General features: G+C 39.7%; 1 protein-coding gene across 5 annotated transcripts in view; it reads left to right on the forward strand.

Annotated features, from left to right (window-relative positions):
* Window positions 1-23741, forward strand: part of C1QTNF7 (C1q and TNF related 7) — a 128879-nt gene extending 105138 nt beyond the window's left edge. For 2 of the 5 annotated variants that reach the window (XM_070372715.1, XM_070372717.1), the window contains 2 exons: window positions 14965-15210; window positions 21795-23731. In XM_070372715.1, the coding sequence (XP_070228816.1) occupies window positions 14965-15210; window positions 21795-22426 (878 nt within the window). In that variant the 3' untranslated portion in view covers window positions 22427-23731. Of the gene's footprint in view, window positions 1-5189; window positions 5719-14964; window positions 15211-19643; window positions 19786-21794 lie in introns of those variants that run through there. The other 3 variants (XM_005911426.3, XM_005911425.2, XM_070372716.1) reach the window with 3 other exon arrangements.
* Window positions 23742-24347: the final 606 nt, after the last annotated feature.

Here is a 24347-nt window from a genome sequence, read left to right on the forward strand (position 1 = left end):
TCCCTACCCAGAGATCAAACCCAGGTCTCCCACATTGCAGGCAGATTCTTTACCTTCTGAGCCACAAGGGAAGCCCTAGCACATAAGCTAGGATCTTCTTTTTAAAATAATTCTAGTACCTGGAATTGACATATATATATGTATGCATGTATGTATTCTCAGTGTTGTGCTGAATTAGCTGAGACCAGCAAGTAATGGGCAATTCTTCACAGCTTTGCTTTCAGTAAATCAGGTTGGTAGCTTGAAACTGGCTCTGACGGGAGTATTTACACCAAGGAAATTGACAAAACTACCCATCTAAGCCATTTTCTTGAGAGCTGTTTCACCAGCACACTGAAATGCTGCATGAACATTGATTGGACTGGTCTAGATTGAACTGAGTTCAGTTGAAAAGTGAGTTAAGCCTACAGAAAAAAAAAAAAAATCACAAGCTGAAAGGAAAAAAAATAATCTGCCTTAGAAAAGACAGAATAAGACCTCGGCCTGAGCATAAGTGGCAGGTAAAAACAGAACCCACTTCTTACCTTCAGTCACTCTCTCCTCTGTGGCTCATCAGTAAAGAATCCACCTGTCAATGCAGGAGACTTGCAGGAAGCCTGAGTTCAATCCCTGGATCGAGAAGATCCCCTGGAGAAGGGACTGGCAACTCACTCCAGTATTCTTGCCAGGAAAATCCCATGGACAGAGGAGCCTGGCAGGCTATTGTCCATGGGGGTCGCAAACAGTCGAACACAACACAGCGACTAAACAACAACGACCACACTCCCTTCAGCGTATTTTTCTACCCGTCATTTTTTTGCCACTGTCTCTAAAATTAGTATGAAAATAGCTGAATGAAATAGGCAATAACAAGCTTTAATTCCATCAAGGTCTGAACACTAGGAGATTATTTCAAAGAAGTGTTCTATCTGTGAAGAAGCATAAGTCCAGGAAAACATAGATTATAAAACATTATCTGAGATGAAAAATAATGAAGAAAAAATCAAATATTGCAGAATGAAAAAATTACTGTGATTTTAATAAGAAACCTTGCCATCAAACACTATAGGGAATTTAAGTAAATTATGAGTGATACAGAAAAGCAAATATGAACACCCATCAGTTCAGTTCAGTTGCTCAGTCGTGTTCAACTCTTTGGGACCCCATGAATCACAGCATGCCAGGCCTCCCTGTCCATCACCAACTCCTGGAGTTCACTCAAACTCATGTCCATTGAGTTGGTGATACCATCCATAAATTGTACCAAAACGTGGCCAAGTTAAAACAGAAAAATAAGAACACATCTATCTCTCTGGTAGTCAACAAATTCATCCATTTCTAAGCTCTTTGGCAGAGGCGGTGTCAACACAAAGAGAAGTGAATGAGAAAAGCCCTTTAAGAAATCATCACTTACACGCACCCCAATGTTCATAGCAACGCTGTTTATAATAACCAAAACGTGGAAGCAGCTCAAGTGCCCATCAACTGATGGATAAAGAAGATGTGGTGCATATATACAATGGACTATTACTCAGCCATTAAAAATGAAGGAAATAATGCCATTTGTAGCAACATGGATGGACCTAGAAATTATCATATTAAGTAAATCAGAGAAAGACAAATATCATAGGATAGCACTTATTAAAAAAATTTTTTTAATTAAAAAAAAAGATACAAATGAACTTATTTACAAAACAGAAAAAGGCAAAAAATAGAAACAAACTCACAGATATAGAAAATAAACTTACGGTTTTCAAAGGGGAAAGGGAGGGGAGGGAATAATTAGGAGTTTGGGATTAGCAGATACATACTCTGTTATATGAGGTTTTCCAGGTGGTGCGAATGGTAAAGAATCCAACTGCCGTTGCAGGAGACATGAGAGACATGTACTCATTTCTATGCAGAGTACATGGTGTGAAATGCCTTGCTGGATGAATCACAAGCTGGAATCAAGATTGCCGGGAGAAATAGCAACAATCTCAGATATGCAAATGATACCACTCTAATGGCAGAAAGTGAAGAAGAACTAAACAGCCTCTTGATGAGGGTGAAAGAGCAGAGTGAAAGCTGGCTTAAACTCAATACACATAAAAGATCATGGTATCCAGTCCCATCACTTCATGGCAAATAGAAGGGGAGAAAGTAGAAGCAGTGACAGATTTTCTTTTCTTGGGCTCCAAAATCACTGTGGATGGTGACTGCAGCCATGAAATTAAAAGATGCTTTCTCCTTGGCAGGAAGGCTGTGAAAACCTAGACAGCATATTAAAAAGAAGAAACATCACTTTGCCAACAAATGTCCTTATAGTCAAAGCTGTGGTTTTTCCAGTGTTCATGTACAGATATGAGAGTTGGACCATAAAGAAGGCTGAGTGCCAAAGAATTGATTCTTTCAAATTGTAGCACTGGAAAAGACTCTTGAGAGTTCCTTGGACTGCAAGGAGATCAAACCAGTCAATCCTAAAGGAAACCAACTCTGAATATTCATTGGAAATACTGATACTAAGACTGAAACTCCAATACTTTGGCCACCTGATGTGAAGAACTGACTCCTTGGAAGAGTTTGAAAAAAACTCACGGAAAAGTTAAAAAAAAAAAAAAGGAGGAGGAGGCGGCAGAGGATGAGATGGTTGGATAGTATCACCAACACAATGGACATGAATTTGAGGAAACTCCAGGAGACAGGGGAGGACAAAGGAGCCTGGTGTGCTGTAGTACATGGGGTCACAAAGAGTCAGATATGACTTAGCAACTGAAAAACAACAACTACTTCATATAAAATGTCTTAATAGATGGAAAACAAGATCCTACTGTATAGCACAGGGAACTATATTCAGTATCTTGTAAGAAACTATAAAGGAAAATATATGTATAACTTAGTCAATTTGCTGTATATCAGAAGCCAATACAACATTGTGAATCAACTATAGTTCAATAGAAATAAAGTCATCACTTGTATACAAATGTATACATATATATCCACAGGCTGGCATTATGGTAATTAAGATTATAAGGACTGCAATTCCAGTCCAGGCTTTTAGAAGGCCTCAGAGGGGAGTGTGGGGAGATTCCTTTAAGTTCAGACAGTCAGGATTTTCTTACATATGACAGTGAGTTGCTTTGCGGTGCAACCCTAGGAATGAACCAATGAAAACATTCAGCCTCTATCATCCATGTGCCAATTCAAGTTCAAATATAGTCATGCCATTTTTTTCTTCCAATTGCTTTTCAGGTTTCCATTTGCTTTTATTAGTAGGTAGACTAGTCAAGGGACTTCCCAGGTAGCTCAGCTGATACAGAATCTGCCTACAATGCATTTAGTCCCCAGTTCGATCCTTGGGTCAGGACAATTCCCTGGAGGAGGGCATGGCAACCCACTCCAATATTCTTGCCTGGAGAATCCCCATGGACAGAGGAACCTGGCGGGCTACAGGGGACTACAGTCCATGGGGTCGCAAAGAGTGGGACACGACTAAGTGACTAAGATCACACATACACTAGTCAAGATCTAAATGCTCTCCCTCTATGAACAATTTAAGAATTCTAGGGGCTTTCTTGGTTTGAATGGGGTCATTTCTACTTCTAACTCAGGCAGAAAGTGAAAAACAAATCCCTGATGGTCCACTTGCCTTGTTGTTTTAGCTTCTACCAAGCGGCCTCACTCTGCGCAGAGTCCAGTAGATGCTTGTCTGTTTGCAGGAGATGTTCTAGCTTACCTCATTATTACCCACTCACCAGGCTTCAGTATAATGACCCTCTTAACCCACCATGGTGTGTTCAACCACTGTTTCCTAAAGAAGAGCCGCCATGACAGAATGACTGAAGACAGATGAACAGTCAGCCTCATCCACGTATTCTTCCAAAACCAGCCAACTACAAATCCTTTAGGCTTTTTGGCCCAGATTCCCGCATACCCCCAGCTCAGTTGCATCCTCTGGTCCACAGTGTCCTTTCTTCACAGCAGACTTTGGATCAGGCCAATCCTGTCATCCATGACTACTCTTTAAATTTGCATCATGGAGAGAAGGAACTGGGCCCTTGATTCCTTCCTTTCCTGAACACCTTGGCAGCTTTAAGTAAACAATGTCAACCCCTCTCCTTCCAAGGGTCCCTGAGAGGCAAGTCTTCCTCAAGCCACTATCAAGTCATCCCTTTATGCACTAACAGGGTCACCTGAGGGACTTCTCTCAAAAACAAGCATCTCCTTCCAAGCGACCTATATCGCTTCTGCATGTATGCAGAAGCTGACATTAGTTTTTAAGTTCCACCTCATTAAGCATGAGATGAAACAATTTTAAGAACTATGAGAAAACTTAGGAATTATCAAACACAACCATCTTGTTTTGAGGATGAAAAAATAAACCCAGAGATTCTCTCTGATTAACAAAAACTCTGCCTCATGTCTGTGCTCAAGGCATTGGTTTTGTGACCCTATGTTAGCACTCAGATTTTGCACAGCCAACAAATTCAAAAGACTATTTTTTTCAGATTGGGGGTGATGGTGGACGTGCATGTTTGCTTAGTCACTCAGTCATGTCCGACTCTTAGCGACCTCAAAGACCTTAGCCTGTCAGGCTCCTCTGTCCATGGGATTCTCCAGGCAAGAATACTGGAGCAGGTTGCCATTTCCTTCTCCAGGGTATCTTTCCAACCTGGGGATTGAACCCATATCTCCTGTGTCTCCTGCATTGCAGGCAGATTCTTTACCCACTGAGCAATTAACCCAAATATGGGAGGACAGATAGCCAAGGCAAAGTAAACCTTTTCAGAGTAAGGAGGCCACCAGTCTTCTTGGTAAAAATTTGTGACTTGTGCCCACTTCCCCAACCAGAAGTACTTCTTTCAATTTGCATTCTAAGTAGCTTGAAAAGTATAGTGGGGAAAGCAAGATAAAAAACAAAATTTTTCGGTGACTTATTTTCCGTAAATGCCATCATAAACTACATACTACTTTTGCTGAGAAGATACGTGAAGTTCTTACCCAAAGGACAGAAGGAAACTAATTGCACTGACGATGAATCATCAAAGGGTTTGGAGAACCATCTGCCTTTTGAGTTGTTGTAATCAGTTCTCTACAGGAACAAAGACCTATTAGCCTTCTAAAAATATCCAATCATTTATCCATTCAGCAGAGAACAAAGAAAACAGCAATACAGGATTCGTCCCCCTCTTTCACTTTGCAGCTTGTAGAATGATGGACCATTTTCCTGCCGTATTTATCCAGAATAGGGACCGCTCCCCTTGCTATCCCAGGAGACACAAGCGCAAGTCCAGAATCTGAAGATTCTACATTGAAAATGCTCAAATAGGACATAACTGTTCTAAGTTAACAACTAATTTCCAGTCAGTGAGTAATTTTTTTCCTGAAACATTCACTCAGTGGAAAACAAATGAAGAGGGGAAAAAATTAAGTAAACAAATCTGAAAACGAGGCCACGACACACAAGAGATGGAGGCGCCTGTACACTTAACGGGCGAGAGAAGACGGCGCTCCCCAGTTTATGTTAAACAAAACATAACTGGCCCTGACTGAGCCTCACCCGGTGAATGACTTCCAGTGCCTCTGTCTCTCTGGGACCAAAGGAGAGAATTATTTTTAGCACAACTATTTGAAAATCTCTGAGAACTTGGATCTGTTTTTCTGTCTGGTACCAAAGCAAGATTTTCTCTGAGCTCTCATGAAAGATCCTCAGTCTATTGTGGATTTAGAATTCTGGAGCAACCCCCATCCCAGAGCAAGGTATGGTGTTTACTCTTTTTTTAGAATCTTGGCAGATGGCAGCTGCAACATCCTGTTTCATTATGGTAGCTTTTAAGTTTATGAATCAAATAGCTCTGGAAGGAGAATCCATGAAATTGAAGACCTGGGTTCAAATTCCTGGTGTAGCACTAGCTCTGTGACTGCAGACAAGTCACCTGACTTCTCTGCACATGGGTTCCCTATCTGACCTACCAGGAGAGGGTCTTTGGGAAGACAGGGCTTCACGTGTCAAATAGACAACAAACTGTTTGACAAATGTCAGCACTGATTATTGCTGTACCATCATTGCCTTTTATATAAAGCAGCCAGAGCTTTATAAATCAGGAGCTGTTGATAAGAATAAATATCGATTAACTCTTTTCCTTCACTCAACCCTTGTTGAGCCTCTGCTGTAGATTAGTCTCTGCCCTGAGTGTCAGTGATGGAGTTTACATTCTGGTGGAGAAAAGGCAATAGTCAGCCATCACACCATGTGGCTGCGCGATCGTGGAGCCTGGAGTAGAGACAGGAGAGGGAGGGGCTTCATGGTCAACAGAAGAAGGCAGTCTGAGAAGGAAAACCCAAGCCCCCAAGGCAGAGCTGAGGACGCACAGACAGAAGGCACTGGGGTGTGAGCACCTCAGTTCCCGTCCTGTCCTGCTCACATCCCAGAGGAGGACACAGCCCACTGTTGTGAAATCCCTTCCCCTATAAGCCAAGGATGTGTCTCACTTTGGCAGCCATGCTTACCTATCCTTCTAATGACTTCCAGGCAAAACACATTTTCAAATTGAATTAGTAATTGAGCCCTTTGCCATGAAGTCATGCTACAGTTTCCCTCACATGATGTCGGGAAGAAACCCAAGTGTTCAGAGACAGAAGAGCTTGGTTCAAATCCTACCTACCTGGGCTGTTTCAGGGCTGTGTGCACTTGAGCCCTCGGGCTCTCCATGTGGTCGCAAATGGCAGAGTTTACTTTTTGTGGCTGAATACTATTATACTGTATATTCTATATATTTCCTTTATTCATTCATATATTACCCTCATCCATTCATCTGTCAGTGGAAACTTAGGTGGCGTCCATGTCTTGGCTAGTGTGAATGATGCTGCTATGAATGTTGGGGTGGATATACTTTTTGAATTAGATTTTTTGTAGGAATTCAGATATCTCTTCAAGGTAATGATTTTCATTTCCTTCAGATATATACCCCAAAAGTAGGATTGCTGAGTCTAAAACTAGAATGGTAGTTCTAATTTTAATTTCTTGAGGAATCTCCATACTGTCTCTTCCAATGGCTATACAAGTTCATATTCTCATCAAGGGTGTACCATATTGTTTTTCTCCACGTTCTCGTCACTTGTGTTCTCTTTCCAATGACAATCATTCTAATAGATGTGATAGCTCGATGTGTTTCTGATCTGCATTTTCCTGATGATTGGTGATGTTGAGCATCTTTGATGTTGCTGTCCATTCATATGTCTTCTTTGGGGGAAAAAACTGCCTATTCAGATCCTTTGCCCATTTTTAATTGGATTATTTGGTTTTTACTATTGAATTATACGAGCTCACTATGTATTTTGGATATTAACCCCTTATCGGATACATGATTGGCAAATATTTTCTCTCCCATATTTGCCCTTTCATTTTGTTCATCATTTCTTTTGCTGTGCAGAAACTTTTTAATTTGATGTAGTCCCGTTTGTTTATTTTGGCTGTTGTTGCTTATGCTTTTGGTGCTACATCCCCAAAACTGTTGCCAGGACCAATGTTACTGTGCTTTTTTCCTATGTGTTCTTCCAGAGGTTCTATGATGTTCAGCCTTACATTTAAGTCTTTAACCCTTTTGAGTTATTTTCCTGAGTGATGTGAGACAGGATTCCAGTTTCTTTCTTTTTTTGTGTGTGTGTTTGTGTGAATATCTAGTTTTTCCAACATCATTTATTTATTGAAGAGACTATATTTTGCCTTGTGAGTATTCTTGGCTCCCTTGTCAAGTATTAGTTGACCATGTATGCATGCGTTTATTTTATTTTACGATAAAAGAAAACCATACTATTTACAGAAAGATCTCCAACTGTGGACAGATGTTCTAAAAGTTGAACCTTTGCTCTAATTTATCCAGTGTTTTTCCAAGTATTTTACATAGCTAGTTTAACAAAAACAAAGGGTTCTATGACCAAGAAGATTTGTAAAACACTGTATACTACATTCCTACATTACAGATTCAAAATACGCATTAACATGAAGGTTTTGAAATCTACAGTACCACAGAGTAATTTTAAAAATATATGTTTAAAAGAATTAAAGTTCTGTTACTTTGTAATCCTTACAGAAAAATTGCATACAGAGTCATTTACAATTAATATCCAGGACAGATCTGTTCAAATTAACAATAGTTCCAGACCTTTAATTTTATAACTCCACACCCTCTCCAGCATTTATTATTTGTAGACTTTTGGATCGCAGCCATTCTGACTGGTGTGAAATGGTATCTCATAGTGGTTTTGATTTGCATTTCTCTGATAATGAGTGATGTTGAGCATCTTTTCATGTGTTTGTTAGCCATCTGTATGTCTTCTTTGGAGAAGTGTCTATTTAGATCTTTGGCCCATTTTTTGATTGGGTCATTTATTTTTCTGGAGTTGAGCTGGAGGAGTTGCTTGTATATTTTTGAGATTAGTTGTTTGTCGGTTGCTTCATTTGCTATTATTTTCTCCCATTCTGAAGGCTGTCTTTTCACCTTGCTAATAGTTTCCTTTGATGTGCAGAAGCTTTTAAGTTTAATTAGGTCCCATTTGTTTATTTTTGCTTTTATTTCCAATATTCTGGGAGGTGGGTCATAGAGGATCCTGCTGTGATGTATGTCGGAGAGTGTTTTGCCTATGTTCTCCTCTAGGAGTTTTATAGTTTCTGGTCTTACGTTGAGATCTTTAATCCATTTTGAGTTTATTTTTGTATATGGTGTTAGAAAGTGTTCTAGTTTCATTCTTTTACAAGTGGTTGACCAGAATTTTATAACTCCAAAGGAGCACAACAGTGGGAAAAAATACATTTTAACACAAATTCTACATAAATTTACATAATTCAATGCAGTCTTTCAGGATATTTTATATGAGGAGTGACTACAAATGTGTATAAGATTTCCTTTTGTAGTTTTGAAAATGTTCTTAAGTAGATTGTGGTGTACATTGAATTGTATGTTTTACATTGATCAGTTTTATGATGCTCACATTAAACCTCAAAAAACTTTAAAAATGTTGTAATGTGTATAGAGTCATGACTCACATAATTTATTCTCATGCAAAATAACCAAATTCATTGCAAACCAATGGGTGAAGGATGAATCATTTAATACAAAGTGTTGAAAATATAATGGTGCATCCGTACCTCACACTTTTTATCAGAAAAATTTCCAGTAACTCAAATTTTAAACATGAAAAGTGAAACAAAGAGAAGGAAATGACAACCCACGCCAGTATCCTTCCCTGGGAAATTCTGGGAGCCTGGTGGGCTACAGTCCATGAGGTCGCAAAGAGTTGGACACAACTGAGCAACTAAATTTTTAAATATATAAATGAAACAAAAAGCTAAAAGAAAAGAAGAATTATTCTTGTTATCTTGAAATGGGAACGGCCTTCTAAGCACAAGAAATTAAACCTCAAAAAATACTTTCACAATAAAGTGATTTTTAAAAATACACAAACGAAGTGAAAAAACAAACTAGGAAAAGCTATTGCTGCTCATGTTATAAACCACATGCAAAGAAATATATATATAAATATCCATGGCATTATTGTTTGTAATAGCACAAGGATAAAAATATCCCAAATATTCATCGATAGGTGACCTGTTAAATATAATACACCTTTATGATGGATATTCTATAACCACTAAAAAAAGAATGAGGCAGCTTTATCTATATATTGATATGGAAAGATCTCCAAGCCAGGTGAAAAAACAAGGTGCAAGAATTTGCATACAGGACTTTCATAGGGGTAGGACATAGAAGTCACAAGCAACAGGAATTGCCCCTAGAGAGGGAACCTGGATGTCTGGGAGACAGTAGGGAAGGAGAAGAGATTTCCTTTTGATTGCACATCTTTTTTTTTTTGAATTTTATAAATGTACATGTTTTAGCTATACAAAAAATAAATATTTTTAAAACTCTAGACTATACACAATTAAAACAACTTGGCAGAAAGTGAAGAGGAACTAAAAAGCCTCTTGATAAAGGTGAAAGAGGAGAGTGAAAAAGTTGGCATAAAGCTCAACATTCAGAAAACGAAGATCATGGCATCTGGTCCCATCACTTCATGGGAAATAGATGGGGAAACAGTGGAAATAGTTTCAGACTTTATTTTGGGGGGCTCCAAAATCACTGCAGATGGTAACTGCAGCCAGGAAATTAAAAGACGCTTACTCCTTGGAAGGAAAGTTATGACCAACCTAGATAGCATATTGAAAAGCAGAGACATTACTTTGCCAACAAAGGTCCATCTAGTCAAGGCTATGGTTTTTCCAGTGGTCATGTATGGATGTGAGAGTTGGACTGTGAAGAAAGCTGAGCGCTTAAGAATTGATGCTTTTGAACTGTGGTGTTGGAGAAGACCCTTGAGAGTCCCTTGGACTGCAAGGACATCCAACCAGTCCATTCTAAAGGAGATCAGCCCTGGGTGTTCTTTGGAAGGACTGATGCTAAAGCTGAAACTCCCAGTACTTTGGCCACCTGATGGGAAGAGTTGACTCATTGGAAAAGACTCTGATGCTGGGAGGGATTGGGGCAGGAGGAAAAGGGGACGACAGAGAATGAGATGGCTGGATGGCATCACCGACTAGATGGACGTGAGTTTGAGTGAACTCCCGGAGATGGTGATAGACAGGGAGGCCTGGTGTGCTGCGATTCATGGGGTTGAAAAGAGTTGGACACGACTGAGCGACTGAACTGAACTGAACTGAAGTCCTTTATCTGTATTTCTCAAACACTGTGAAAGGAACCCACAGACTCCAGGAATAGTTCTTTAAGTCTTCTCTTTCCTCTTCCTTTTGTAATATTCTCATATTCTATAATTCTTCTCTAGTCTTTTTTCCCCAAAAAATCACACCTCTCTCCCAAAACAATCTCCTCTGCTTCAACCTGAGTATTCTTTTGTGCCAAGCACTACTCTAGACATCAGTGGCTAAGGCAAAGATCCTTGCCCTCGTGGAGTTTGCATTCTATCAAAAGAGATATTTAAAATATTTTTATAAATAAAAATTTTAGTAAAATATTTCATATAATAATCTATTGCTAATAATAAATAAAATAAGAATATTTAAGAATAATCTAATAAATTAGAGGATGATGAGAACAATGGACAAGAGAAATATTAGAGCAGCATGAGGCAGGTCAGGGAGTAGGAGATGGTTTGTGATATTAGATTAAGGGGATAGGGTTGTCTTTAATGAAAGGGAAGCATTTGAGCAAAGACAGAAGCAGATGAGGAGATGAGACATGTAGGCGTCCTGGAGGAGAGAGATCCAGACAGGGGAAGAGACAGTGTGAAGGTCCTATGGCAGAGCATACCTGGTATCTTTGAGAAACATCAAGCAATACAGTTTGTGGTTGAAGCTGGGGAAGTGGGGAGGAGAGTAGAAGATGAGGTCAGGGAGGTAAGGAAGGTGGACCAGGCAGATACATGTAGACCTTGTGCCACGAGGCTTTCGACTTTTAAATGAAGGACAATTACAAGGTGAACCCACAGTGTGTGTGTGTGTGTGTGTGTGTGTGTGTTAGTCACTCAGTGGAGTCTGACTCTGCACCTGTAGCCTACCAGGTTCCTTTGTCTCCGGAATTCTCCAGGCAAGAACACTGGAGTCAATAGCCAGTCCCTTCTTCAGGGGGATCTTCCTGACCTAGGGATTGAAGCCAGGTCTCCTGCATTGCAGGTAGGTTCTTCACGGTCTGAGCCACCAGGGGAGCCTCTGTAGTTTTCTATTATAACCCACATTCCCTTGTTATCCTGATGACTCAAGTCCCAAGCCTTGAGTAGTCACTCATCATTGTGTTATCATCATTCATCAGGTACCACAATACCTCATCCCTCAATTCTGATGAGGATTTTTAATGGATAACCATTCTGAGGGCCTTTCACAATATTCTAACTGGGAATGCTTTAGGCATTTAGACTATTGTGCAAACAATATTCCAGTGCATTTGCCAATGAGTGACCATCATTTATTCAATAATTACATCAGTTTTAGTTTTAATTTATCCTTCCTTTGAGCACCATGGTCTGGCTTGTTGTTTTGCTGTTGTTTAGTCACTCGGTCATGTCTGACTCTTTGTGACCCCATGAACTGTAGCCCACCAGTCTCCTCTGTCCATGGGACTTTTCAGGCAAAAATACTGGAGCAGGTTGCCATTATCTTCTCCAGAGGTTCTTCCTGACCCAGGGATCAAACTTACATCTCCTGGGTCTCCTGCACTGGCAAGAGGATTCTTCACCACTGAGGAAATATTAATATCCTTTCTTCTGAGCACATCTTTAAAATGTCTACACCCTCTATCCATCATAACCTCAACTTTGACCACATGTCAAAGACTGTGGTCTTTGACTGCCCAATGATGGGCATGTGTGTTTCAGCATCTCCATCAGGATCTGAGATGCCATTGCCCAAAGCATCTTCCCTTCAGATCATTTCAGGTCCCTCCTAGGACCAGCTGCTGGGCTCAGCTACAACAATTCATTCCAGGTCTGATTAAAAGCTTCCTTATAAGTACCTGTTCTTCTCTTTCAAATCCCTTCTCAAAGCTTCCTCTAATCAGTTTTCTACAAAGAAAAAGAAAGTAGCAATTTAATAACCATGTTTTGTTTTAACTGACAAAGGTTTGGATAAAAAGATTCTTTCCATTTTCTCTCTTCTGAGGCATCTTTGTGAAGACTGGTATGTTTATCTGATCTGTTGGGGTTTTCAGAAAGTGCCTTAATTCCAGTAAAGTAATAGGATAAATAATTTTGAGTTTGTGCTCTAAACAGAGCATAGCAAAAATATTCGCTTTCATTTTTTTTTTTTTTTATGAAGGGCAGGGGCACTGGGAACGTGGAGATTTGGTCAAGGATACAGAGCCTTTATTTGGATAAGTTGCTTCAGTTTTTCACTAAATAAGATTTCTAGGAATCAGACTTATTTCGAACCACATGTACACTCTGTTTTTCTCAGTTTGTCATTCCTAGGCTCTGGCAAATTTCTGGATGTGATTCCAAGATGTTGCAATTTCCCCATGGGTGCCATAAAAGTGGTACAGTGTGCTGGTTAATTTTCTGATGTGGCTGTCAAAAAATAAAGAAACTCTATCCAATTGCTTTTCTCACAAGCTATGATTATTTCCTTTGGACAAGTATATTCCAGGCATAGACATCAAGCATTGTACAGATTTCTCATTAAAGCGCAGGTCCAACCAGGCAAAAACAACTCATTTACACCATTGCAAAAACACGTGCATGCTTCCCCCACCCAAGAGGCAGACAGCCCTAAGGCCATTAGCCTAGAAAATCAACTGTCCCCAGCCTAACTACCCACCACTCCGTCTATATGCCAAATGTGATGCTAATAGATGATCCATCATTGTCAGCATCCAGGCTCTGTGAAGACAAAAATCCTATTAGATCAGAGCTGAGGAGACCTGTTGCCTATTTCACTCAGGGCACAGGGCAACTTGCATGGTTTAATTTCACTCAGCTATTTAATTGAGCCCCAATACTAACAGCTTAATGGGACACTAAAGTATTCTATCCTGTAGATTTTAAATTAAAGTTTGAGACACCCCCCACTCAGGACATGCAAAGAACTCCAATTAACACTAATTGGCATTACACATGATTAGCAAATGGAAAACATGATTTTCCTGAAAATGTCACTTCCCTTCACTTACTTTAAAAAGTCTATAAATTCTAAAATAATGACCATGGATGCATACAAAGAGTAGATATAAAGACGTCTATCTAGCATGTTGCTTATCCTGGCCCAGAAAAAAAAAAAAAAACCTGGAAACAAAGATTAAGGGGAAATGGTGTACATAAAGGACAATAGAGACAAATGCAAAAATGTTTTTAATGTTATGAAAATTTTTGACATGGGGAGATACTCCTTACATATTGTTCAGTGAAAAAAAAGTTAAAGACTCCCAGGAATGTCATAATATCACTTTTCATCATAGTACAGAAAAAAAAAAAAAAGACCAGAAGAACATATACATCAAAGTATAAACAGTAATTATCTCTGCATGGTGAGAATAATGTTGATGTTTATCTTATTCATTTGCATTTCTTTTTCTTTTTTAAAATGCATGTTGTTGTTCAGTCATTCAGTCGTGTCTCACTCTTCTGCAACCCCATGGATTGTAACCCACCAGGCTCCTCGGTCCATGGGATTTCCCAGCCAAGAAGACTGAATGGGTTGCTATTTCCTTCTCCAGGGGATCTTTCCAACATAGCGATTGAACCCAAGTCTCCTGCTTGGCAGGGAGATTCTTTACCACAGAACCACCAGGGAAGCCAAAAAAATGCATACTTTTGCAAAAAAAAAAAAAACATTATTTTTCAAAGTCCATCATTAATTCCTACAGGGAAAAAATGCAACAAAGTGATTTATTTTGGAATTTTAAAAATCAGTGCTTCATCTCCACCAACTGAGAGCTATCAGTAATGTGCTAATTCAGACAATGTTTTCTGAGTCACCAGGAATTTTACAAAAGCATTCCACCAAAGTAATTTTGTTCAATAAATACATTTTTCTTCCTTCTGACTTAAGATAATATTGTGCTTTTACAAGAAAGCTTATTAATAAAAAGAGTAATATGTACCATATGTAAAATAGATAGCCAATGGGAATTTGCTCTGTGACGCAGGGAACTCAAACTGGGGTCTGTAACTATCTAGAGGGGTGGGATGGGGAGGGAGGTGGGAGGGAGGTTCAAGAGGGAAGGAACATAGGTATCCCTACGGCTGATTCATGTTGATGTTTGGCAGAAACCAGCACAATAAAGTAAAGCAATTATCCTTCAATTAAAGATAAATAAATTTAATTATAATAAGGAATAATGTGCTAATAAACGTCAAGTGGAATTATGAGGGGAAACACAGTATTTAGACACCCGTGGTGAGGTGGTCCTGGGGTGAATTGTTGAAAATGCCCACTCTCCTGTTCCTTTATCCTGAAACCCCCACCTAAGAGGGTGCGCTGATGTCCGTGTGTTTCTCTTTCAGAGCCAAAGATGTTTGTCTTGCTCTATGTTACAAGTTTTGCCATTTGCGCCAGTGGACAACCGCGGAGTAATCAGTTCAAAGGAGAGAGCTACTCCCCCAGGTATATCTGTAGCATTCCTGGCCTGCCTGGGCCTCCAGGCCCCCCTGGAGCGAATGGTTCCCCCGGGCCCCATGGTCGCATCGGCCTTCCAGGACGAGATGGTAGAGACGGCAGGAAAGGAGAGAAAGGTGAAAAGGGGGCCGCAGGTAATGAATGAAGTTCCGTAAAAACCCCTCTGTCGCCCCCACCTTAAGATGACTCCCTCGCTTTGCTGCTTTTTCAAATGAGAAGCGCCCTTTCAGTCCTTTCCCGACCTCACCTTCATTAATCGGAACCACTTACTGAGTCCTTGCTATGCTGCAGTTGCTCTAAACCCTCTAACTGCAATCTCACTGCTTCCTAATGACAGCTCTTTCAAGGGTACGTGGTCCCGTTTATAAATGAGAACGCAGAGTGGCAGATGATTCAATAAGTTAAGGAAGGTGGAAGGGCAGGGTAACGCCTGGCAGAGTTGAATTCACCTGGAACATCTAATCCCCACGACCTCTGGGCTGGTACAGTGGCTGCCTGTGAGAGGGGGCATGGATGGACAGACAGACAGATGTATGGGGAGGAAACGGACAGATGAAGCAGCGGGCAGGAATTAGGAGCCAGAAGCACAGGGGCCATCCTCTCTGCCCTCAGAGCCTCAAAAAGACACAAAAGGCGTCTAGATTTTGCTTCTCGAACAGGTGAAATGACAGTAATGCTGTGTAGCCTTTGCTGGTCTTTCTTAGTTCAACACTCCCCCACCCGTCCGACGGCAGCTAAAAATCGAGATTTCTTACAGCTCCATACAGCAAGACAATTGTCCCCTACTCTTTCAGTAAGTGTCACTTTTTTCTTCCCACAAATAAGTTGGCTCATAAAGCTTGCCAGATTCTGCAATGCTTCAAAGTAAACCGAATTAAAGTTCTAGTGAGGCTGTGTTAATGATAAAAAAAGGAAGTTTTGGATGGAATCAATCTCTGAAAAACAAGTTTCCAAGTGTAAAATGTGGGACAAAGATAGGAAGAAAAAAATCAATAGATCTAAGAAATATGTCTCTAATCACTGCATGTGATTTACTGATGTTATGGGAAACAATATCATTATATATATATATTTATATATATATATATATTCAAGTGATTAGATAATAATTCATTGCTGAATTTCTTATGCAGAAAATATTTAGCAAATCAGCAGCTACTGAATCTATGGCCCTTAATCAACACTAGATAAAGTATCTTTAGGTGAAGTTTCAACATCAGATAAACTTTCATCTGGAGCTCTCGCGTCATCTTTCAATGTCTTCTATTTGGTAACACCGGTGAACACAGTACTGTGTCATGAATATGCTTGAAATTCTATAATAACACCGTGATCATAGTTAGATATTACTGGCCTTTTTAGCTTACTGTGTCTGGAAATGGTAATGTAGTGGTCACACAAAAATGCATTGGAGTCAGAAAGATATGATTCTTTCAATTACTAACTTGGCATCCTTGGGGCAGAAAAAAAACTTTGAATCTCAGTTTTCTCTTGGTAAATTGGAGTTAGTAAGTGTGATTGTGAGGATTAAGAAAAATAATACATACAAAATGCTCAAGAATAAGTGCCATGTGATAAGCATTCTGTAAATGTTTGCTGTTATTATCTATTACACTGTGATCTGCGAATATTAGTCATAGCTACGTTTGTGAATATCTAAAGCCATATAATAAACTAGAAATGACCTGTTTCATGAGGTAATTGTAGTGCTATTTAAAGATATGGATATGCATTCAGAATTAATTGAATGTTAGTAATTGACCCTGGTTCTGAAATAGAATGTTAGCAGTTAGATCCTGGGGGCTTCCCAGCTGGCATAGTGGTAAAGAATCTGCCTGCAATGCTGGAGATGCAAGAGATGTGACAACCTACTCCAGTACTCTTGCCTGGAAAATTCCATGGACAGAAAAGCTTGGCAGGTTACAGTCCAGGGGATTGCAAAGAGTTGGACATGACTGAGTGACTGAGTAGAACCTGATGCTGGGAAAGATTGAAGGCATAAGGCGAAGAAGGCAGCAGAGGATGAGGTGGTTAGATAACATCACCGCTTCAGTGAACATAATTTTGAGCATACTCTGGAAGACAGTGGAGGACAGGGGAGTCTGGTGTGCTGCAGTCCATGGGGTCCCAAAGAATCAGACATGACTTAGCAACTGAACAACAACAATTGCTACAATTTTAACCATGTATGAGATCAGGTAACCCCCATATTCACCAATCCATTCACTCATCCATCCATTCATGCGTTTTTCACTCAACAGATTTTTGTACACCTCTTGCTCTCCAACATTATTCTAAACCAAGGTTCCTCAACCTCCACACTAATAATATTTGGATCCAAATAATTGTTGCCATGGGATGGCTATCTCACGCATTGAATGACATTTAGCCACGTCTCATTTGATGCCAGGGCATTCCCCACCAGTTGTGACAACCAAAAATGTCTCCTGGCATTGCCAGTTTTCCCTGGGTGCTGAATTGTACCTGGTTGAGAACCCCGTTTTAGGGAATGTGAACACAAACACAACATTGCTGCCATCTTGATAAGCAAACACTGGGTGGGTCAGGCCAATGGGCGCACAGGGTTACAATATCATCATCATCATCATCACTATTAATTAAGAATTTACTGTACCAGTGATTTTTACATTAAGTACTTAATTTCAACCATAACCTTATTAGCAAAAATCATAGTCAATAATAATGTTACAAAAGACAAAATCGATATCCAAAAGTAAAAAGACTTTCCCAGTTTTATTTAAATCCAATGTATACATACATATAGGTAAGGATATACACCAGCTAAGAAAAGCAAGAATGTCTGTGTGGTCAGTGAAGGCGCATCTCATTTACAAACAATAAGAACAGAGCCCTGGGGCTTTGAGGATTAGCTTTTAATGTGTCTGGAACTGGACACAACTCGGCTGGGAGCTTCTGCTTCCTGTTTCCTCTTTAATACTGTGTATGTCTTCCCATTTATCCCCACCACATCCACCTCAGCCCCCTGGCAAGGTCAAGTATATGCTCTGTCCAGCTTCCCTACTCTAAATTACAGAGTTTGAATTATTAACTTTCCATAAAAATATGTCTCCCTCACTGTGAACTGAAAGTGTTAGTCCCTCAGTCATGTCTGATTCTTTGTGACCCCATGGACTACAGCGCACCAGACTCTTCTGTCCATGGAATTCTCCAAGCAGGAATACTGGAGTGGGTAGCCATTTCCTTCTCCAGAGGATCTTCCTGACAAAGGGACAGGTCTTCTACATTGTAGGCAGATTATTGACTATCTGAGTCACCAAGGAAGCCCGTCTCCCTCACTGGTGTATAGCAATTATTGTGGTAGTATATTTTTTTTTAATTAATATAATGTGAAATCACATTCCCCGGAGGAGGAAAGGGCAACATACTCCAGTATCCTTGCCTGCAAAATTCCATGGACAGAGGAAACACTAGAACCACCTTGTGAAGAGATCATTCTGTTTTATTATACTGCTTTGGATGTTTATGAACTTAGTTATGACCCATATTTGCAGATCACAATGTAACATGTCATAATAGCTAACTTGGGGATAAGACAGTTGTCATTCAAGTCAAGGGCACTCAGACCCAGCACAGCACCTAGCATGTACTGGATGATCAATCAGTATTAGATGGTTTAGATGGATATATGCATGTGCACATAAATGTATGATGAGTGCATGGGTGGAGCGTGGATGGATCGAAAAAAGAAATAGCACTAAAGAAAAAAATCCTTATAAGCTCACTTCATGGAGAACCAAGAAGAAATCCATTCTCTCCAAGTTTCAGTATCTAAGCAGAGACTAACACTCCATAATTCTCCTCTCTACCCAGCATATGTCTGACTGAATAGGGAGGGGAGAGTGATTTATCCCTTCATTCCATTCTTCATTAATTGGCCCTTATCACAGGGCAAATCCTTCAAGCACACAGGAAGAGTTACTATAAATGATTACAGCTAGTCCCTGGTTATCTAACTCCCAGCAGTTCAAAATATCCAATAACTATAGAGATCCAAGTGTTGAGATTATAAAGACCTTTTCATGGCATTGTAAAACTGCATCTTAGTATTTATGGTCTGGTCTCTAAGATTTTCAAGAGAATAAGACCTCAAGAAATCTAGTCCAAAACCTGCATTTCAAGGACTGAGAAACTAAAGTTGTAGAGATAAAGCCCCTTCTTCACACTCACCCAACTAATCCACAGCTGAACCAGAGCTTATTGGGTCTGCTGAGTCACTGTTTACTACTTTCCCCGCCGGGTTTAGAGTGGATTTAGATCCAATATTTTCATAGTACAAATGTGGCATTTGAAATTCAGACAAGACCTGACTTGCCCAAAGTTATAGGGGCAGAGGAATTTTAGTACATAATGAAATTTAGTGGTAGAAATTGCTACTGAGGCCAAAATGTTTTTTTAATGATACATCAAAGTCATGTATAAAGACAGCTCCTATTGAAAATAAAATAGCAATGTGTAAGCTGTAGTCCTTGATTCAAAAGTTAATTTCACAGTAAAATAGTATTCATATTCCTTTTCTACCAAACAGAAACAAACATCAAAAGATCGGACTATCGGGGCCTTATTTCAAGAAATAAATACTAGTTTGTTCTGGCTGGCGCTAGTGGAATTGTTACCAAGTCCAAGCTTGCTCTGCTTACCATACAACAGGCCAAGGAATTGGAGACGAGGTACTGAGGCAAGAAATATGACTTTATTTGGAGGCCAGCTGATTGAGGAGATGTTAGACTAATGTCTCAAAATAACCATCTATGGGGTCTGGATTTCAGGTTCCCTTATAGATCAGAGATGAGGGAAGGTGAGGAAACAAAGTAAAAAGGCCATTAATCTTGCAAATATCTCCTGGAATGGCAAGCCTCAGGCAGAGGATGTGTTAATTTCTTTCTTCCTGCCATCTACAGATGGACTGGGTGCTTAACAAGGCACTTTAACATTCAGGCAGAAGGGCAGGCTTCTCTGAGATGGGCCGTTATGTTTGATTATAATAAGAAAAGTAATAAAAAACAAGTCAGAGAAACAGTTCCAACATGGAGTCAGAATTGGCTTTTCCCTGCAACAGAATTTAAACTTAACAGCAACGGTCATCTAGAGCTGGAGCACAGCCCTGTGATCAGTAACGATGCTGACTGCGCTGTTGCTGCTGTATCCGGTTGTTGCTGTTGTCAAGTCACTAAGTTGTGTCCAGCTCTTTGCAACCCCATGTTGCCAAAAAAGGGTTGCATTCATTATTAGCATTTTTCTATGCATCATAAATTACTAAACAACTTCTTTGTCAAATCATTGAGACAAAATACTTGATGTTTTAAGGGGATAGCTTTAATTCTCCTGAAACTTGTATTATCCAGAATACTTTGTTGCTAAATTTGCCAAATAACTGAAAAAATAATTAAAACTCATAAACTGATGTATGTGTAATAGCCAAGTAAGTGATATCAAAGTACTATCAAGATAAAAGACTTAGCTAAATAAAATTCCAGAGAACAGATACATAGTTAAGAGTAAAATTACATAGTATAACAATAATATACTTCCTCTGACTATAAAAATGTATTACAAATTACCAATAATCTGGATACTTTTCAAGAAGCTATTTATGAAATGGATTTGGCCATAGCACTGAATGACAGTTTTTATACTTTTAGGTCACTGTTACTTTTCACAGCCCTTACGTCTTTCCTACATATATGGAGACCCAGAGAAATTAAAGGACTTGACTAAAATAATACATCCACTTAGCTGTAGAGTCAAAAAACAAGTTTTTTCCCTTTTAATTTCAGCCCCAAAAGTAAAAGGCATTTTGATGAAGGGAGAACATCATTATGCTCGATATCCAGTCCTAGTCTTGCTACTGATGCAACTTTCTTTCCCTCTCTGGGACTCAGTTTTCTCCACCAAAAAAAACTCCCACACCATGGTGGTAGTCACAGTTGTTTGGTTATCATGAAATATTGAAGAGCCCTCTCTGTGTTGCACCTCACAATTTACACATCTCTCAAGAGATGTTCAGGTGCCAGAGTTAGGCAGGCTAGAGTTCAGATCACCTCTCCATCCTTCACTAAGTCTGTTCCTTCGAACAAACTAACTTCTCCATGGCTCAGTTTTTTCATCTACAGTTAGAAGTGATAATAATTCCTAGTTAACAAAGTTGTTGCAAGACTTAAAGCAGATGACGCATGTACGTAAGGCATTGCAGCTGGGACATTGTAAATGTTTAACAAATATGAGCTAATCTAACTTGAATTAACTTTTTATTAATAATACTGATAAAAGCTGAACGGGGCACATAACTAAGTAACCTCTAGGATTCATCTTGTCCTGCCTATCCGCATGACCCCACTCTGGGGAATAATATCATCATGCTTTTGAATTCCTCCAGTAATGATGAGTGTCTGTGTGTATCTAATTTAGCAGCGGGTGATTCATCATCAAAATGATGGTTAACTTTTTTTAATTAGTCAGGTTTTAGATGATTTCTCATATATTCAGGAAAAATTTCTTGATATTTTGATGAAATTTTTCTGTCTTCATTGCAGCACATCAGTGATTTTTTTTTTTAAATATGAATTATTCAGTAGTATACTGTTGAAAGTTGAGAAGACAAACTTGGGGTGTGTGGGCATGTTGTTTGTGACTCTATATTTATAGGAACCATTAACTAAACTTTAAATTCTTTTTGAAGGTTTGAGAGGTAAGGCTGGACCCCTGGGCCTTGCTGGAGAGAAAGGAGACCAAGGAGAGACTGGGAAGAAGGGACCCATGGGACCCGAGGGAGAGAAAGGAGAAGTAGGGCCTCCTGGGCCTCCTGGACCAAAAGGAGACAGAGGAGAGCAAGGGGACCCGGGGCTGCCTGGAGTGTGTAGATGTGGAAGCATCGTGCTCAAATCTGCCTTTTCTGTTGGCATCACAACCAGCTACCCAGAAGAAAGGCTGCCAATTATATTTAACAAAGTCCTCTTCAACGAGGGAGAGCACTACAACCCTGCAACAGGAAAGTTCATCTGTGCCTTCCCAGGGATCTATTATTTTTCTTATGATATCACATTGGCAAACAAGCACCTGGCCATCGGGCTGGTACACAATGGGCAGTATCGGATAAAGACCTTTGATGCCAACACAGGAAACCATGACGTGGCTTCAGGGTCCACAGTCATCTATCTGCAGCCAGAAGATGAAGTCTGGCTGGAGATATTCTTCACTGACCAGAATGGGCTCTTCTCAGACCCAGGTTGGGCTGACAGCTTGTTCTCCGGATTTCTCCTGTATGTTGACACAGATTATCTAGACTCCATATCAGAAGACGATGAGCTCTGATGAGGACTGCTGGCCTGAATGTCCCAAGATCCTTATGGCAGACACTTTGATTTAATCTGGGGCCCTGGAAGTTGGAAGGAGCGGAAATGAGATCCAAAAATACTCCCACTCAGATTCCAGAGCATTTACAGACAGTTCTAGCAGAATCCGTTAAAACAAGTTGAACCACCAAACCATTGAAACCACACTAAAATGAATTATATAAAACAAAAATCCAGATATGTTCTCTCAAAAGTGATGTTCATAAATATTTAAACAAATTAAAGACAATGTTACAAATTTTCTATTAAATTTCTTGAGTCCTAAAACCAGCTGGCAATGATACTGTCTCATTAAATCTTCATAAAATTGCATTTTTGCATGTTATTTAAGAGAATCAAAACATCCCAAAATCCTTGACAATTCTCAAAAACTATAATAAGTAAAAATACAAAGGTGAGAGATGCCAAGTAATTTCAAACAAACTAAAGTGATTATTTTGCTATATTATTTTTTCCTTCATGCTTGTATATATTCACTCAACAATTCTTTCAAGAGACTGTAGAATCCAGACACTATATTGATAGGTCAGATTTAATTAGTTAAGACAAAATCCCTAGGCTAATATGTATTGAGCATACTGTCACAGTTCAGTATGATAAGAGCCATGGCAAATAGGCTGACTCAGTGCTGGAAGCACACAGGACTTGTTATGCCTGGGGGTTGAAACCAGAGAAGATTTTATACCTGGAAAAATACTTTGTGTGCTAAGATGTGTTCTTTTAAATAGGTGGGAGATACGCAAATAAAACAAGGAATTCAACAGCTGTAGTCTCTCCCATCTCATCCTCAAAACACCAATGGTATTTGCAATCAGGAAGGGGTGAAAAAAAAATCTAGAGATACCCTGGGAGTAGTAATGGAAATAAAGAGAAACAGGTTTCTGAGATTAGTCAGTAGGTCATTTTCCTAAATTCTTTATCATGATAGTGTCTCAGGACAAATATTTGTCGTTTTAGTTTTAACAAAGGTAAGGGCACGGCTGTCCATTGTAGTAAGATATTGTTTCTCATGTGTTTCCCAGGTAATGAATTCTAATAAAGCAAAGCATATGACCACTGATTTACGAATGAGTTAATGGAAGGAGCGAACAGGAGGAGAGGGCATGGCCAAACATCTGAGCAAATGACTGTCCCCTCTAAGTCTCACACACCCTTTAGTTCCACTGTTTCTCAGTGTCAACATCGTTCCCCACTGAACTGCAATTCCTCAGATAATCTAGCCCATAATACTCTCACGCCCACTCCCCTGGCCACAGTATTCCCTAGCTCCCTCTTTTTTTTGCATCCGGTCCACCCTTCCATATTCTTTGCTCATTCATATAATAAATATCATTTAATGCCTCTATGCATGAATCATTACATTGGGTTCTATGAAGATAATACAACACCAAGATGAATTTGGTGCAACCCCTTCTATCCACTTTCTAAGGAAATAAGAAAGGCAATGACACGCATGCACACACAAAATACCTAGAATTCTGGAAATAATCATGCTAAAATATGACAAGCACTAAACGGGAGATAAAGACAAAATACTTTGGAAGGAATGCTGAGGGGAAAATGTTGACTCCAAAACTGGGATGTGAGAGAAAAAACAACTAGGGAAATCTCTGCCCTCTTGGCTTGAAGTGACAGATGGAACATGGAATGGCCAAAGTGGAGGGAGGGCACTTCCGATAGAGGGAACAATGGGGACAAAGCAGGAAAGTGAGTGCAGAGACCCAAAAGAGGGATCCATTGGCCGTATCTGCAAGAGTCTCAAATGGCAACCTGAGAACTGGAGATTGTATTCATAAGAAAGTGTGAAGCCCCTGTGTGTTCCAGAGCTGGATGCTACTATTATCAAGAGTGAAATTTACAATGATCAAGCAGCTGTACCT

The sequence above is a fragment of the Bos mutus genome, chromosome 6 (genome assembly GCF_027580195.1).
Source record: "Bos mutus isolate GX-2022 chromosome 6, NWIPB_WYAK_1.1, whole genome shotgun sequence".
NCBI classification, from domain to species: domain Eukaryota; kingdom Metazoa; phylum Chordata; class Mammalia; order Artiodactyla; family Bovidae; genus Bos; species Bos mutus.